Here is an 18897-nt window from a genome sequence, read left to right as displayed (position 1 = left end):
TCAAGGTGACGCGTCGCCATGGCAGCGCGGCGTCTTGTGACGTCGCGTTGCCATGGCAACCTGACACCAGGCCGTCTGAGTCAAGGTAAGCAAGGGGGGCGCGAGGAGAGGGGGACAGCCGGTAGGGGGGCACAGGTGAAAAAGATTGCGCTCCCCTGCCCTAGAGTATACAGTGGATCAGAAAGCCACACAAATACGTTTAGAATAATAGAAATAACAACAGTCATATCTGATGACGTTTTTTAGATAGAGTGATCATACAGTTGATTATATATTTTTATCTGTGTGTGGCTGATAACTCCTTCTCCTACAGTTCTGATCATCCTTCCTTGTCCCTGTGATGGTTTACTCTCTTTTCGGCATTCTCTTTTGGTGACCCGTAAGGCCGGGTACGTATTACTCACCTAACTTTGCACTCACTGTTTTGGTTTGAGCAATATTTCATTTAACTTTATTACTATCTTTATGGAGATGGAACCCAGCGCTCCCTTTTAATTCACTTAGGGACGCTCTCGGGATTCTACTCGTCCAGAACGAAGATTAGTTTCAGGGTTTGATACCTTTCATTGGACCAAATTGAGAGTTCTCATGAAAATACAGCTAAAGTTTTGAAATCACAAAGGTCTCTTCTTCAAGTGAACTGAAATACACTTGAAGAAAAGACCTGTGACACTTTGAAATCTCTTTACGCTTTATAATTTCATCTATAAAGAACTCCCAAGTTAGTACATTAAACGGAAGCACAGCCTGCAACAAATCTAATTTAGAGACGTGCAAGCTATTTGCCTTTGAATGCAAAAGTGACAATATTTTCCTATTTCTGCCTCTCACATTTGGTATTTCAAATTGTAGAGGTGTTACTTGCTGAACACCCCACAATTGGCCTAAAGTGGCACCTACCTTAAATGAAATGAATGTAGGCAACACATTAAAACACTTTATGTAATTCTTCAGCCACAAAGACCTCTCCACACAGCTTTAATTAGCACAGTGATGAAAAGGAGTGCATTTGTAGTGTTATGATGTGACTAGCAGCAGAGTTGTTGCACATTCTAATTAGAATATCTGCTTAAAACATCTTCTATTAGCATTTTTCTATACTTATCACGGGATAATTCTCCTAATTGTGCTGCTTTTTAAATCCCTATATTTTTTAAAAGTTTGCAGTATGTTTCTAGGTTAAAATAAGTATCACAAGTGGTCATTTAAAAAAACCGCTAGTGGGTCAGATATTGATTTATTGGGGTAATTCATGAAACTGTTATTCAAATCAATTAGATTCTGTGCGGTAGTGCAGAACCGGCATTATCGTAGCTTAATTAATTACCCCCATGGTATACATCAGGGGTGGCCAACCCCAGTCCTGAAGGGCCACCAACAAATAAATACAGGGGTGTCTGACTTTGATTTGCTAACTACTTTGATGTTATGACAACTGTCCCAATATTTGTTACGAAGGACCTGGAAATGTACTTTGTTACTGCGAATTGAATACGCTCCCGTGGTGCCTGTCAGTGTATGAGATAGAGCTATTTCTATTTACGTCTGTTTTCCTATAACTAGAAGTAGTGTTGTTGCTTTGTAAAGATGCAGCATATGATTCTCTTGAGTGCTAAGACTGAGCACTCTAATTAATTTCAAGCGGATCTGAAGAAGTACAGTCAGAATCACTGCTAACATTGAATGATGCCGTATTCGGTACAGTCTGATGTATAGTAACTCATAGGGATTTGTGTAAAAAAAAACATGATACAGTGATCGCCAGTTAAATAATCTATTTTCTGAATAGTCATCATACACATTGCTACAGTTTTCTAGATTGATGGGCAAAGGAAGAATGGTAGACTATATATGCCATACTTAACAAATATATATATATTTATGTGGTTTAAGTGTGTTATATGTTATAGTTGAATTCAATAAATTGTTATATTATTTGGGATAATCTGAGTGCTCATCAGTGAGACTTCTTGTCGTTTCTTCTTTTGTGCTATCTTTAGTCTTGTCTCAATAGCACTGACCACTATCTCTATTTTTGAGTTTATTGTGTTGGTCTTATAGACAATGTTCGACAAACCCTGTCACCCGGTCGCGACTCGAAGTTGCCCCTTGGCGATTGGCCCAAGCAGTGCACGTTTCTGTTTAATTTCCCCCACTCACGCTGAAAAAAAACCAAAGTCCTCCTATCTGATTGGTCTGACGAGACTTGGCTGACGCTGCCAATTTTTTTTTTTTTTTGCACGTATCCAGGCTTTATATGAGCCTGCGGATGGAAGTGGCCTTACTTTTCTATTGTGATCATTCGTGAGCATGTAATTACTGTCACATGCCACCCACATGCTCCCGATGTCCCCAACATGCCCCCCACATGCCCCCCACAAGCCCCCCACATGCCTCCGATGTCCCCCACATACCACCAATGCCCCCCGCATGCCTCGATGCCCCCGCATGCCCCAGATGCCGCCTGCATGCTCCTGATGCCCCCCGCATGCTCCCGATGCCCCCCACATGCTCCTGATGTCCCCCGCATGCCTCTGATGCCCCCCACATACCCCCCGCATGCTCCCGATGCCCCCCACATGCTCCCGATGTCCCCTGCATGCCTCCAATGCCCCCCGCATGCTCCCGCTGCCGCCCGCATGCCCCAGATGCTCCATATGCCCCCCGCTTGCTCCTGATGGCCCACAATGTCCCCCACATGCTCCTGATGTCCCTGCTGGACACGGTGATCGGGACCTGGAGCTCCAATTCTTGTAGTGTGAGTGTGTGTATGTGAGTGTGTGTATGTGAGAGTGTGTGTGTGTGTGTGTGTGTGTGTGTGTGTGTGTGTGTGTGTGTGTGTGTGTGTGTGTGTGTGTGTGTGTGTGTGTGTGTGTGTGTGTGTAAGTATGGAGAGATGTACTCTAGGTGTTAGCTGAAGAGACAGGAAACCTAATGAATGTGTTTGGATGCAAGAGTAAATACATTCAAAATGGCCATTTTTGCGGCGAATACGAATGTTGGCGAATAATTCGTCCATCTCTATTTAAATGAACATTCATAATGCAGACATGTACATGCAATAACAAATGATTAGGCAGATGCAACAACTACAAAAGTGGAGTGGAGAATGGGAAACACATGGCCCATTAGCATTTTTGTTAGATAAATGAACACTGAACAACAGGACAACCAGTCACGTGTATTTGACAGATTACATCAGTGTTTTTCAACACGATTCCTAGGAGGCCTTGGGTTCTGCGGGCATTCCCTAAAGGGTTCCCTGCAATTTTCAGTTAATTTGAAAATTGTAACCAATACAGCCAGCAAATAAAAATATCACTTGTGAGCACATTCACATGTCTCAGACTGGTCTGCAACCCTGATTTTCACCATTATCTCCCAGCATACAAAGCTTCCACTGCAGCTAGGGATTCTGGGTAATACAAAACACAGAAGAATGTATAATGCATCTGATCTCAGACGTGCTATTAGAGAGTGTTGGAGTTTCTTACAATGCATCTCATCACAGACACGCTATTAGAGGGGGTTGGGGTTCCTTACAGTGCATCTGATCTACGACACGCTATTAGAGGGGGTTGGGGTCCCTTACAATGCATCTGATCTCAGACACAATATTAGAGAGGGCTGGGTTTCCTTACAATGCATTGATCTTAGACACACTATAAGGCTTGTAATATACTGTAGTGCGCGCTGGTGCGCGTGCGGACGTGCGCACGGCATTGCGTGTGCACGTGGCGCATGCGTTTTGTTTCTGTAGCGCAAGCAGTGACGGGCATGGCTCTGACATCACAGTGTTAGGCCATGCTGTGATTGGCTTGCAGAGTCACGCGACGCGGCAGCAGCGCGAAAATACAAATTTCTTGTATTTTCACAGATCTGCTGCACCAACGCTCATGGCCGTGCGCGCCTCTCAAGTATAGCAACGTCACACCCTACAATTATCATTGACACGCGCGCGCACAGTAGCACACGTGTGTGCACTATATTACAAGCCTTAGAGAGGGTTGGGGTTCCACAGTTATTCACAATATGATTATAGCGTTCTTTAACAAAAAAAAGGTTGATAACCACTGGACTGCATGATTGTAGAATGGTTGCATTTCCTAACCTGTGACTACTTCAAAGATCATATTCAGGATTGGGTTTCCACCCGCTCAACCTGAGTGGTATCTAGGGTGCACTAGGGTATTAAGTAATTAATAACAACACCAAAAAAAGATCTGTGTCTCTCCAAAGAAAACCAAGTTTTGTGCACTCTAGCTACCTTACAATGGGAATGAGGTCATACAAAAATGTAAATGGTAAGTGAAACAAGCACTCAGAGTCTGATAGTAAGTAGGTATAACTGGTAACTATAAGAGATCTGTCTGTAACATTCTGGATGACTGCTGACAGGAAGTGATGTCATCTTGTCCGAAGCTACCACGGACATCTTGCTTCCTGGCAAATCCTGCCCATACTCCCCTGACAGGAAGTAAGCCTCTTTCTGGCCTTTAATTAGCAGGCAGTTGCCCTTGGATGTTACTCGTGCAAAGTACTGGTTACCCTGTCCTGTCTGTACTCTCCCGTGCTTTTATTTTGCCTGCCGACTGCCTCAACCTTGGAATCGGACCTGATTACCCCTGCATTCCATTCCTCTGATCCCAGGCCAAGGTCAGTGTATTACCCCCTACCTCTGCCCTGCGGGTCCGTATCGTGTTTTGCAGTCAGCAACGTTACACATCGCATGAGCCACGCAATGGACCCCGCAGAGGTAGCGAACGCTGTTTCCCGTCAGGGCCAGCTTTTGGGAACCCATGCCACCAGTCTAGCTGCGCTAGATCAGAAACTGGAGTCAATCTCTGCTACACTGTAGACCCTGTGCAGTCACCTCAGTACCCCCAGCGTGACCCCATCTATGCCCTCGCCTTTAGCTCGTGACGCTGCACCACTATCTGTGGTCCTGAGGGAGCCCCAGATCCCAATTCCTGTCCGCTATGGAGGGATTCCCTCGGCTTGCAGAGGATTCTTGAACCAGTGCGAGGTGTAGTTCGACACATAACCGTCATCCTTCTCTACCCACCGCTTTCGAGTGGCATATATCCTCTTGCTCCTCACGGATAAAGCATTAGCTTCAGCATTAGCTTGGGCTAAAGGCTAATCCCCCTTGTTGGACGATTCCGTCGCTTTTATGCAAACCTTCTGGACAATCTTTGATACCCCCGGCCGTGCGGCTTCCCCTGAATTTTGGTCTCTTTCGCTGACTCCAACTATTCAGGCTCCTTCCAATGAAACGCCAGGAGAACCAACAGAACCCATGCAATTCGGCAATTTGCGTTTGATAGAACGAGAGAAGCAGCACCGGTGATCCTTGGGGTTGTGCCTCTACTGCGACGAGAATGGTCACATGCTACGAACCTGTCCTAAGAAGTCGAGAAATGCCCACGCCCAGAGCAAGTAGGGGAGTTTCCTCTGGGTATCTACATCTCCTCATCTCCTTGTCACTTGATGGTCCCCCATCTGCTTATCCTGGCAAAACCATTCCATGATAACCAAGGTCTTGTGGCCAAGGTATCTCTTCCATTGATGGTAGACCGCTGTGATTGGGGGTCATATCACAAGAGATGGTTCAAATCAGGGCTACGGTTGGTGTTTTGCACCACAGACTCGTCCAGCTGGATGTCATCAATTCCCCAGCCATCAATGTGGTTCTGGGGCTTCCCTGGCTACGTACCCACAATCCCTAGATTGACTGGATATCAGGACAGATAAGAACTTGGGGGTCTGCCTGCCATGGCAAATGTCTATCTCCCTGTCGACCGGTGGGTTCTCTTCTACTGCCTGCATTGGAGGACTTACCCTGCCTGTTACTCTGACCCGAGGCGGGTCTTCGACAAGGGACCATCTGAAGAATTATCTGTGCATCGACGTTTGATTGTACGATCGATCTCCTTCCTGGGAGGACTCTTCATCGTGGACGTACATATCTTCTTTCCGAACCGGAAACCAAGGCGATGAGGACATACATTGATGAGAACATAAAGCTATGATTCATTCTTTGTTGCAAAGAAGGATGGGTCACTGAGACCTTGTATTGATTACCGGGGTTCCTGTCTGAGCTCTCCTGTGCCTTTGTTTTGCCTGCCGCATGCCTCGACCTTTGAACCGGACCTGACTGCCCTTTGCCTGCCTCGACCTTGGAACCGGACCTGACTGCCCTTTGCCTACTGTCTGCCTCGACCTCGGAACCGGACCTGATTACCCCTGCATCCCAGGCCTCTGATCCCAGGCCAAGGTTGGTATATTACTCCCTACCTCTGCCCTGCGGGTCCGTATCCTGTTTTGCAGTCAGCAACGTTATAGTAACTCCTAAATAGGTAGTGATAAGTAATCTGGTATGTAATAAAAACGTAATTTTATTTTTACAAAAAAAATTAAATGATGGGGTTAAGTGAAATCACCGGACAATAGGTAATAATTAAAACCATTGGAAAATGCAGGTTCTGACATAGGCAAGTTCTGTTAGTCATAGATATATACCTGGAATTTTATATATGTTCTGAATCCCCAAGTGGAAATTTGAGGGTAGTTTGCATCTTGCCAGAGTATGAGTCAGACCTGTAGGTGGGTGAGAACTCGAAAGTCTGCGATAAATATAGTGCTGTCTGACTAAAAGGGTCTATTTGTTAATATGACCCTTAGTATCATATAGTGAGATGCCCACGGACAGGGCGATCACCAGACGTTTTCTCAGCAGCTGTGAAGGTGTTTATAAAGCACTCAGGAGTTCAGTTGACTAACCCACAATCTTTCTGACCCACTATGTAGATGCTTTTTAAAGCACACATTGACTTTATAGGGTACTTAGGAGCACTTATAAATGACTCCCTACTTAACTGGCAGCCTCTGAAGTGTTGTTATACCAGATATTACATTTATTCCTAACTTTGCACTTTAGAGACACCATTTAAAGACTTGTTCTGGAAGCCTGCAGCATATTAGGTATGTGATTTTCAGCGGGAGTAATACATCTTTAAATCTTTACATTTGTTTAACCACTTAACTGCCAGAGGAACCTTGCCTTGCAATGTCAAGCCCCTCAAGCAACCGAAAGATTAAGAGCCGAGAACCAAAAAAGACTTATAGTTGGAACAAAAAGTATCATACAGTATGTTGAGTCTTTTATCACAAGTCTGGAGCGTTCTGTTCTCAAACTTGCACAGTTCATTTATCAAATAATTAAGACGAAAAAATAAAGTTTAATATAGGTATCTATCACAATGCAGGTTTTGCTAACTAACATTCTAGAAGTACTGACTTTTTGAATCGAGTGAGAAGGGGATGGATTCAATTATATTTCAACTGAGGTGACATGAGGTTTGAGTCAAATGAGTAGTTTAAATACTCCATTCTAAGCAATTATTGCAAAATTGCATAATGAGGCAACTGACCCAATTAGCGAGAAGTGTGAAATACAATTTTAACTCTCTCAGAAAATGACTCTTTAAATATGGTACATCCAGAGCACAAAGCATCTTTTATTTAGGGAATCTAAATTACTTAAAATACAGGGTAACTGGTAGCTGTCACATACCCATGCCAGACCTGCCTTGCTTTCAATTGCCAGCTATGACTTAATATTATTTTGCTAGGTTTTATTAATTTAGGAAAATAAAGCATCAGCCAGAGTGTGTAATCAAAATAAGTATTAGGTTTATGCATGTTTATTTTCAATGGTGCTGTACTCCCAAATGTGAAATGCTGCTTTATATTATATTATATTGTGTTGTAACGTGGAAATGTTGGTTCATTGTATCCATAATTGTGCAGTTTTTAAAGCTATGACAAGGTCTACAGATAAAAACTTTATATTTAATTAACTTCCATCACATATTGCACTGCAAAAGGATTTTGGCTTCCTTATGCATGGTGCTCAGTGAAATATTTTCTCAGCCAAACATTTTCCAGCTAAGGCTACTCAAAAATAGCAGATTTTCAGCTGATTGGGTGCACTTCTTCATAAAAATAAATATAGAAATAGAATATTTTCCAAACGTTATAACGGATTGGAAACATACAGCACGCATATTTTTTCTCGTGCCCTCTATTTACAAGAGTCAAAGGAAGCATTGTTTTTTTTCTTAATATTTTTCTAAGTAGCTGTCCATGGAATAGACCTGTTTACTGTACACATATGTATATCTATTACCACAATATACAGTTGAAATAAAAGGTGGAAACAGCTACCTGTACATCATTCCAGTTTCAGCCTTGACTGTATCCTTTAGTGATAGTCCGTGGACACTCATGAACCTTTCCAAGCACTTCTGCTCCATGTTTGCATTAAGTCTCATGCCCCAGAATTGGCATGGAAGACAGGCTTTGAGGGCTGCGTTTGCTCGTTTAACCTTTGTAGAGGTGTCATTGCTCTTCTGTCCCCCAATCTTAGGATTTGGGATATCATTGTAGGTAGGCTTGTAAAGATGCATATTTCAAGGGCGAATACAGCTCAAGACCTTCTTGTATGGATTTCCTACCCTGTGTATCTAACTATAGTCCATACATCTCTGTGTTTTCAAGGAAGAGCAGCCTGTTGCTTTTTGATTTCCCTTACCAGATGTAACTGTAGGGATGCAATCGGCTGCATAATAGATATCTTGGGAATATCCAGAAACCTTTATCTCCCAGTGGAATTGGTTGTCACTAGTTCATTTTTATTGATGCTATTATGGGGTGGACCCCAGCCACTTGCAACTTATTTTCTATGTTAAGATGATCCCTGGTCTAGTTTTGACAATGAGGATAAGGTTTTGGCTCAAGGAACATGCTCGTTTTCCCACGTCCTTATATTTAGGTAAAGCAAAACATTTTGATGGGACACAGTCCAAATATGTGTTCTCATACAGTTTATTTAAGGCGCTGACTCAAGCAAGCAAGTAAAGGGCAGATAACGATTACAAGGGCACATGTCATGGCATATGGAAAAACATGCTGTCCCTTTGTCAGTGGTAATTTTATTTGTGCAAACACAAAGCGGCCTATTCTAGTAGCCTCGATGAGTTCGATGCTACATCGCAAGGTTTGGAATGCTCTCGCCGAACGGTTTGTCACTTGAGTTATCACGGTATTCAGAAAGAATCTGAACACCTCTCAAACCATGTGGCGAGAAACTGCCGAAACTGCTCGGCGAAGTAGAAAAACTAATCTCAGCCTCTCTCAAAGTTCTCCCCGTGCAATCTGGCTGCAGAGCTGTACAGAGAGAGCCGCCTCTCCCTGCGCATATCTCGCCAGCGATCGCAGTGTTTTAATAAAAAATGTAATACTAGTGTACATGAGAAGGTGGTCTCCAGAGCAGAACCATGTTGATTTCATGTCCGGGATCCCCTGGTTCCCGAGATACAGGTCCAGATATGGGGTGCCGGTATCTCCTATGCATTTAAATGTCCTGGTCACATGACCGGGACATTTAAACTTTGCATGGGGATACTGGCACCCCATAACGGGGCCTGTATCTTGGTAAGCAGGGGGTCCCCGGACCTGAAATCAATGCGGTTCTGCTCACGTACACTAGTATTAAAATTTTAATTAAAACAGCTTCATTAGCTTAGCGGTTAGCCGCTAAGGCAATTAAGGGGTTCAACTTCAATAGCCTGTTTATTGGGGGCGGAGGGAATGGATGAAGGGGTTAGTAGCCCCAGGGTGGGTGGTTAGGCCTGCTGGGAAGGTTGCAGGAGGAGTTAACCCCTTCACTACCATAGCGGTGGAAACCGCTATGGTAATGAAGGGGTTAATCAGTCCCAATACCCACCCATTAGGTCTAAACACACAACCTTGGGGCAACTACCCCCTTCACCCAATCCCTCTATTTCCAATAAACATGGGAAAAAACAACAACCCTAATACCCACCTCCTCTACCCCCAACAACCCCCCCCAACACATAATGTACAGTGATGGGTAAAATTACTATTATCCAGATATGGATAATAGTGCATTTGCCCATTCAAAATAAAACAATATACAGCAGCATAAAGTAAATAAAATTTCTACTTACCCCTGCCAGGATGAAGGGCATCCTCATCACCAGCTCCACGTCCATGTTCTCCGTTGGCAGGAACACAATAATAAAAAATACAATATAATGGCCCCTAATCCCTTAATCACCTTTGTGCTTAGTAACCGCTATAGTAATTAAGGGGTTAACCCCCCTCATTCGAATAATTTCCCCCCATTTATTGCAGTTTGAAGCAGGGGGTCCCCGTAGTTAAACCCCATTAATTTCAGCTTCGGGGCCCCCTGCTTGAAGAGATACGTATGTCCATAGCGGGTGCCGGTATCTCTGCAGAGTTTAAAGGTCCAGGACACACAGGCCACTAAGAAGCCGCACCGGATGACGTTTTGTACCCTGGTACGGATTACCTATAAGGCACAGTAGGCATGTGCCTAGGCGCCCGCAATGTTAGGGGGCCTCTGTCCCCCATGCCATCGAGGTGCTGTGCATGTAAATTTGCTTGCTGTGCCACACTGCTGTCTGGCAAGGCCTAGGACAGTGGGGGAAAGAGCCGGGACAGCTGCGTCACTGGGAAACACCCTCTGCCGACCCAGACTCTCCTGCTCTGTGGCCGCTCTGGCCTAGTTGAGAAGTTGAGCTGCGTATCAGTGCCACCCAAGCGCATCGGAAGTTGGGGCCCATCCGAAAGTCGCAGCTGCCTGCAGCCAGCGGGATCGGCGTTGCAGCGCACCTGACCAGAGGCCTCTCCAGTCCTGCAGTCTCCACAACAAGGAGGCTAAGGGTGGGGGTCATTTTATATATATATATATATATATATATATCTTTATTGGGGAGGGAGTAATTGTATGTATTAGGGAAGGGGCTATTGTATATATTGGGGGAAGGGGTCATTGTATACCATATATATATTGAGAAAGGTCCCAGTTTGGCCCGAAACGTTGAGTCAATAAACGTCACTATTTTTGCATATAGGAGTGCCTGTCCCTTTTTTCCTTTATATATATATATATTAATGTGCTACACAACACCAATTTCACTATTAATGATGCGACCTTCATATTTCAAATATTTATTGTCAGCAGATATCAAATGAAGTCCTATGTTTTCTTGTCACATGTCCTACCGAGATCGGAGGCCTTTTCCCTTGCTAATTCAGCTGACGGTTTAATTATTTTTCTGATTTTCAAGGTCCTCATCAGCAGCGCTGGATACATTACCAGATGATTAGTTTTTGATTTATGGAAACAATCCTAAAATCCTTCACAGTCAAAGGAATAATGATGAAGGCCTAAACTAATAGCACTCCATTGAGAAGATTATTATTCTTTTATAAATGTGTTCTCATTGATCCAAATCTGGCAGGTACATTTTGACTACTTTATTTGGTGCCAACTATAATCCATTGAGAACTTGTACATTTCTTAGTTTCCAATGACGGCAGGTGGTTTGATAACACACATTTGTATTTAGAGAGCATTCATTTGAGCATGGTTGAAACCTCGTAATTAATTTAAAATATTATAGATTTTAATTGTTTCCTGTTGAATAGATTGGATTGATTCGTGTGCTGGGATTAGGTTTTCAGGACCAAACATTTTCCTAGAAAAGGATTTATTTGAAATATTCCAATTTTCCTAGAAGCTTTGCAGTTAGCAAGCCTAGTGGCTTAATGGATTGTCTTAGGCCAGGCCTGCACAACTCCAGTCCTCGAGGGCCGCAAACAGGCCAGGTTTTCAGGATATCCCTACTTCAGTACAGCTGGATCAATTAGTGGCTCAGTCATACTGAGCCACTAATTGAGCCAGTTGTGCTGAATTAGGGATATTCTGAAAACCTGGCCTGTTTGCGGCCCTCGAGGACTGGAGTTGTGCAGGCCTGTCTTAGACCTAAAGTACATTTCTCATGAATTTAGTGAGACTAGTGCATGTTTGTGCGTGCATGTGTGTGGCAGGGGGGTGAGATAAAAGTTTATTTAAGGTGGTTCTTAAGGGTGGTCCTACCTTTTTGGATCCTGATCGGTGGTGAAAGCCTCACACTCCCTCCATGTTAATAGTCAATGCATTTTGGGGGGGCTGTGGTTGTTGAGTTGAGTGAGTGATGGCGTTTATCTTGTTGCAGCTATACGGGAAGGGGTTATGTGGGGTTGGGACCCTGTCAGAGTTGGCTCCTTGTGTGAAGGTGTAGTGTACCTCCAATAGTTTGTAATAGGGGGAGGCTGTGTCATAACCGGCTTGGGCGGCCCGTATGAGATTGCCTTTCCAGTTTGTGTGTCTGTATTTGGACCAAGTGGCTTGGGCAGCTTTTGGCAAATAGAGGAACAAGCTGTGGCTATTGCCCGGGCTTTATGGTATTTGTCAACGCAGCGACTTTGCTGAGCACCCTATGTCCTGGAACCAGTTGTGCATTTCCCCTGTCTTGTTATTCCTGTCACTTCTCAGTGTAACATTGCAATAATGTTACCTCTCCTTGCTCTCAGCCTGTTTTGCCTAATAACTGGCTGAGTGGTATGATCCAGGACCCCCCCGGCTGTTGGTTTCTCACTGCCCCTCTTCCTGCATGTCAGGTCATATCCCCATCCTCTTTCAACCAGCAGCCTTCAGGAACTGTTATGTCTCCCATCATCTCCAGGTAAAGAGTGACTCAATGAGTAAGGACACTGACTGGCAGGGGAGCCTCGTTCAATTCCCGGTGTCGGCTCATTGTGACCTAGGGCAAGTCACTTTATGGGCAAAAGTCAATTGGGCAAGTCACTGTGCCTCAGGCACCAACAACATAGATTGTAAGCTCCATAGGTCAGGGACCTGTGCCTGCAAAATGTCTCTGTAAAGCGCTACGTAAAACTAGCAGTGCTATACAAGAACATGCTATTATTATCTTTTACCTTTCCCTGAGTAATTGTACCTAGTACGGTCCCTCCCCCCCCCCCCTTTTTTTGCATGTTGCTGTTATTGCTCAATAGAAGCTTACAGAAGAAAGGAAGGACTTGTTGTGAATAAAAGGTGCACAAGTTAAGCTGCCTGGCTCTACCACTAAACAGTGTGCAGGACACCGAACACCCTATCATTTGCTTAGATTGTGTACTATAGAAATAAAGCTTAGAACCAGTTTTCTTCCAAGTCGTGGCATTGCAGTGTTTTATTTGGGTTATGGGAATATGGGGAGACTCCTCCCGCCCTGGGAATCAAGGCATGGGTAAGTGATGTAGCTTACTGATAACAATACATGGAATTGGTCTCCAACTTTGTGCAATTGTACATTCAGGTTATTCCAAATGATCTTTTGCAAAGGTCTGGGTCAATTTGTAAAATCTGTTCCCGAATGTTTCACATGTTCCACTTACTGCCTGGGATTGCTTGCTGCTCTCTGAGTATGCTAAAAACAAAATGCTTGGCTTTACTAAATCCCCAGGAAGCAGATGATTAACATACATTGCAGATTAGTGGAAGCAGGTCTCCTCATACTGATTTTTTTTTTTACTGAACACAGTTAAAGGTAAAATGAAGCAGTGTTGGGGGGCATACACATAAGTGTAATGTTGTATGCCTTTTATTCACTTAAATTTGAATTTATCTAACTATGAATAAGTGTAAATAACAAGTACTGCCCTCATTGGCTGAACCGCTCTCGTGACACGACCGTCGCAAGAAAAAAAACTAAATCCTCTGTCTCTTCCCCAGCCGTCCGCTTTGCCGCACGGTCGCAGCAGTATGAGCAGTTCCATAGGATTTTTGCTTTTTGTTTTGGCATCGACGCCGCACACGTTTTTGGGTATAATCACGGCCTTAGGCAGCATGCTGTAGGCCGGTGGAAGGGAGGTTCCCTTGATAGGCACCTCTGTGGGCAACTTCCAGCAGGCAGCTCTGCAGGCCCCCTGCACAGGCTTCTAACAGGCCCCTTCAATCCTGCAGGGCAGAAGCTAGGGAAGGTCTTGTCTGTACCTCCTGTGTCTTCCCTTTCTCTATTCCCAACTCTCTTTCCTCTATCTCTCTCGCTCTCCCTCTATCTCTCTCCCCCACTCCCCCCCCCACTCTCATTCTATTTCCCCTCTTTCCAACTTTCTGTCTCTCCTCCCTCCCTGTCTCTCTCCCCCCTCTCTCCCCCACTTTCTTCCCCCCTCCTCTTTCTCTTCCTCCATCTTCCCCCCCTCTCTCTTCCCCCTTCCTCCATGTCCATAACTACCCCCTCCAATCCCCTATCTCATTCTCCAGACCTCAGGGACCCCCAGTGCGGTGGGTGGGGGGGGGGGGGGAATGCAGCTTGAATTTGTCCTGGGCCCCAATATTTCTGTTGGCAGCCCTGAATACGGCAGGCATATGCTTATAGGGGTCCATGTTCAAATGGATGAGAAGTAATATGTGACTCTGAGCTCATTTGCATGTTACATAGTTACATAGTAGATGAGGTTGAAAAAGACATACGTCTATCAAGTTCAACCTACTGTATGCTAAATTTAGACAACAGATACTTTATCCTATATCTATACTTACTTATTGATCCAAGAATTGGCAATTGGATCAATCCCTAGATCAACATTCTTCCCATGTTTACTTATTTGGTATATGCCTGTATACCTTTCCTTTCTAAAAAGATGTCCAACCTTTTTTTGAACAAATTTATTTCATGTCATTTCCCAGAATCCCTGGCTGAAGTGGTAGCATTGTATCCTAAGAGATAACAGTGAAAAGCATCTCTGTCTGAGATTTGGATGTGCTCACAAGTGGTATTTTTAATCAGCAGTTAGGAAGAGAACATCTTTATCCTCTGTGTAAATAAACACACCGCATTGTATAATAATGACATGAGTATCAGTGTCATTATAAAGCGTGTTTTCATTACTTTCAGAAGCAATAACCTACAGTCCTCTGTCATATACCTGCCCTTGTTTCCAACAGCACACACAGGGATAACACAAAGGAAAGTCTTTCTTTACACGTGATGCTTAGGATTGTTTGTAGGTGAGCAGTATGCACAGCTGCTGTAATATTTAGAGAGCTCAATCTCTTTGTTTTGCATGTTTGGCCGGGTATTACACCGCCATCCGGAGTTCACTGCCATTCGCGTTAACGCCAGGTGAGTGTGCGATAGATACTCCCACGTGGTGGCTTAGTGAATCCCACCCTCTGTCTCTAAGCAGAAGATATTAAGGGGCAGAAATACTGTATATTCTCCGGTGAATATGCAGCTGGCCTCTGAATCACTTTATACTCCAGCATGGTCATTTTTACATAATAATATGCAGCATTAAATATTTACTCTCCCCCAAAAACCCAGTGGGACACTCCCCTCCCTTCCCCCTCCATCACATGTTGCAGCTTTTACATTTGCTTTAGACTGCGCTTATAGTGCCGGCGATAGCGACGCGACGGTGATGTCACGCTGCGGTCGCTGGAAAAATCAAATTGAGATGACTTCCAGCGATCGCGACCAAGCCGTCGGTCCGTCGCGTCACTTCTACTATAAGCGCACGCGATGGCGGCAATACATTTGTTTTGCCGCAACGTCGCCGGCGCAGGCACTTTAAGCGCAGCCTTAAGAAACTACAATTATATCCTATTAACTGCTGCACTGCCGCAAAGATTTCCCAATGCATCGTACAAAACTGGCTTACTGTCAGCTGGAAAGCAAGTCAAACTATATTAATTTATTTAGAGGCAAAAGGGCCAATAATAAAAAGCAGACCCCTCTAGTAATGAAGAGGTTATTGGGTTACTCCCAGGGTTAGACCATACAGAAGGCAGAGAATGCTGTACTAGCAGCACAGGCTCCAGGGTATGAAGTGAGTGACAAGTGTCATGCTCTGTTTAGACTTTCCCTGCCACAGTAACCTCATGTATAGTGACAATGATTTTTTTTTTTTTTGTGGTTAATTGTAAAGATCATTCTTTTCTGCAGGTTAAAGGTCATTTTCATACATATCCTGGCTTATCATTGTTGTGCATTATTTTATGCTGAGCATCTGTGCTTTATATTTCAGGGTTCGATCAAATCATTGCAGTGCCTTTTCACAATGCATTTGTACGGTATTCTAAGTAGATATTACATCACCATTTCGGGGGGCATGTTATTTTACTACAAATTTTGCACAAAGTACAGAAAATGTGCACTCTGGCAGACAGTAATTTATGTTGCAAAATGTTAATGTTGACAGCTTCCAGAAAATAAAAATGGTGCCAAAAAACTGAAAAAGGTAACTAAATAGTATGAAAAGTTGCAATCTGCAAATCATTAAAGTATATTCATGAATAGCTTTATGGGATATCATAAAATGATATTGTATGCCAGTTATCTTGTTGAAAAGCAAACGTTGTTGTTGTTAAAGAGTATCAGGATTATTACTGACAGGGGAAGTAGCTCCTCCTGTCCAAAGGGAGGTAATGGGAGGTAATGGGGGTGGCATGTTTAATAGATCACAGGTAGCTAACTGACACCTAAAATAAGTCAGACAAGTATGAGTATGTTTTAATATTTTTTTTAAACTTGTAATCTTTCTCTAGCAGCTGTGTACTTTGGGGAGTTTTTGCAACCTTTACCTAATATTTTCATGATGAGACTGTTGGTACATGTAGACACACCAGTTTACAATGTTAATCCCCACTCTTTGTTGTTTGGTGTCGACTAAATTAGGCTGCCATCGGTATTCTGACAGGGAAAGGAAACTGACACTATGCATCAAAGAAGATTAGAATGACACAGAAGCTAGTCAAATTAAAAACACTAATTTTTTCACAAAAAAACACATTTTGGGGTATGAAACGCTTGAAAAGTATACAAGTATAGCAGGCATCTATAGGGGGCTACAGCATATTAAATTATAGGAAAGGGTATCTGTAGACATCATAAAAAGTTAAAACACATGGCAAAAACAAAAAGTATAGACGTTTAATATCTACGTATGTAAACAGACAAAAGTAAATAAGTGAATACATATAGTCACGTTACATAAATATATAGCTTTTATAATAAGGTTAATAGGCAAAGTTGGCATTACCTGTATGGCATCCCAGTTCTGCAGGCTACAGTGTGTTCATAGGACAGCTCACAGACTCTCAGGTACCAGTTGAATTCCAGCTCGTGCAAGAGCGCGGTCTTCCTGGCGCTCGGCTGGACCTGCCCCGCCGCGCTGTGCCTCTTGCCCTTCCCGTTCTCCACCAAGCTCTTCGGAGCCTTGTTGCCCAGAGAGACGACGGAATATTTCCTCAGCTTGGCGTTGTCGTCGGCGATTTTGCCCCCCACAGCCCCTGTACGTGCGGACAACATCGTTCCCTTGTCAGCCTGGCAAGGGAGCACCACCTGACACTATGTCAGTGTCATCAAAGAAGAGTGCAGTTGTTTTTTTCCGCTGGTCCTTCCTCCCTTACAACCTTACGCTGGTCACGGAAAGGTAACTGGAGCTCTGTAGGCTGATTTTAACCCCGTCAGCACTAGAGGGGCCTGCAATGCGTTGCAGGCCCCTCTAGTGCTGAAGGTGTTAATAGGAGACAAGGCCTATAACCTTTTTTCTTTAAGACACTTGTAACATCACCCTACCTGCCACAGGTAAACTGTATAGGTCTCAGGGGTGCAGCAATGCTGCCTGCCATTCATACAATCGCTGTGACTCTGCTTCTTTTCTGCATTAACGTAAAACGACAAAAAAAAATAATCATTTAAGACGCTTTAATCTTGGGGATTTTTATACCATCGCTATGTATGAACTGTGTCTTTGCTTTGTATGTTGGTAGCGGAAGAGCTGTCTATGGTTTGTAATCATGAGTACGCTAGAGTGGGATTAAATGTACTTAAATCAACAGTGATAAAAAAAAAAGAAGGCTGATCCTTTTTATACATCCTCTGGATTTTGGAAGCTCAATAGCTGGGATGTTATTGAAGTCGGACTTCAAGTCTACTGTACCTCACATTTAAAATATATGTGTGTTTGTATGATGTATTTTACCTATATCGATAGATAGGCAGACAGATAGATACAGAGATAGATAGATACAGAACAGACAGATAGATGGAGATCAATAACAGAGATACAGAGAGAGATTGATACAGAACAGACAGATAGATGGAGATCAATAAGATAGATACAAAACAGAAAGACAAACAAATTGCTAATAAATCCCTAATCACAATGCTGAGTTTCATGTTTATTCCTAACTAAGGTGCCAGAACTCATTAAAAAAAGCTGGATAGTTCCCACACAAAAATATACTGTATCTAGATACAGTATATAGATGATAGACAGATAGATAGATAGATAGATAGATAGATAGATAGATAGATAGATAGATAGATAGATACTATAGATAGATACTATAGATAGATAGATAGATAGATACTATAGATAGATAGATACTATAGATAGATACTATAGATAGATACTGTAGGTAGATAGATACTGTAGGTAGATAGATACTGTAGGTAGATAGATAGATACTGTAGATAGATACGATAGATAGATACTGTAGGTAGATAGATGTATATATCTGGTATACTATACTGTAGATATATATACCTGGCACTTTTATCACCATCTACACCAGGGATGCGGAAAACTTTTTTGTCTGCACCCCTCTGCCTGCTCTCCCCTCTGCTCGAGCCCCACAACCCTTTACCTTTTCTCTGGCGTCATCTGACGTCACAGCGTCATGTGACGTCGCATTGCTATTTGACCCCGCCGCGGCATTTGACTCCGCATTGCCATGGCGACATGTCACAAGAAGCCGTCGGAGACAAGGTCAGGGATATACAGAGGCCGTGCGCGCTCCACTAGCATTTTATTTAAACTGGATCCATATGGTTTCTCGTTTGGAGTCTACACTCTGCTAATAGATTTATTTACCATGTTATATGCGGTTATATGAATTATGGAGCTTTCTTTTTCAGCACTGTATACGTGTTTTTAAATGTTATTAAGTAT

General features: G+C 43.4%; 1 protein-coding gene and 1 long non-coding RNA gene across 3 annotated transcripts in view; one reads left to right on the top strand and one right to left on the bottom strand.

The window, feature by feature from the left end:
• Positions 1-17429, bottom strand: part of KCNAB1 (potassium voltage-gated channel subfamily A regulatory beta subunit 1) — a 127709-nt gene extending 110280 nt beyond the window's left edge. The window contains exon 1 of one of the 2 annotated variants that reach the window (XM_075570540.1): positions 16981-17429. In XM_075570540.1, coding sequence (XP_075426655.1) covers positions 16981-17249 — 269 coding nt within the window. In that variant the 5' untranslated portion in view covers positions 17250-17429. Of the gene's footprint in view, positions 1-8229; positions 8568-16980 lie in introns of those variants that run through there. The other variant, XM_075570541.1, reaches the window with a different exon arrangement.
• Positions 1-18897, top strand: part of LOC142465986 (uncharacterized) — a 47294-nt gene that overhangs the window by 12860 nt on the left and 15537 nt on the right. The window lies entirely within an intron of this gene.

The sequence above is a fragment of the Ascaphus truei genome, chromosome 14, assembly GCF_040206685.1.
Source record: "Ascaphus truei isolate aAscTru1 chromosome 14, aAscTru1.hap1, whole genome shotgun sequence".
Lineage (NCBI taxonomy): Eukaryota > Metazoa > Chordata > Amphibia > Anura > Ascaphidae > Ascaphus > Ascaphus truei.
Note: the sequence above shows the minus strand (reverse complement) of the source record. Positions and strands in the feature narration are given on the sequence as shown.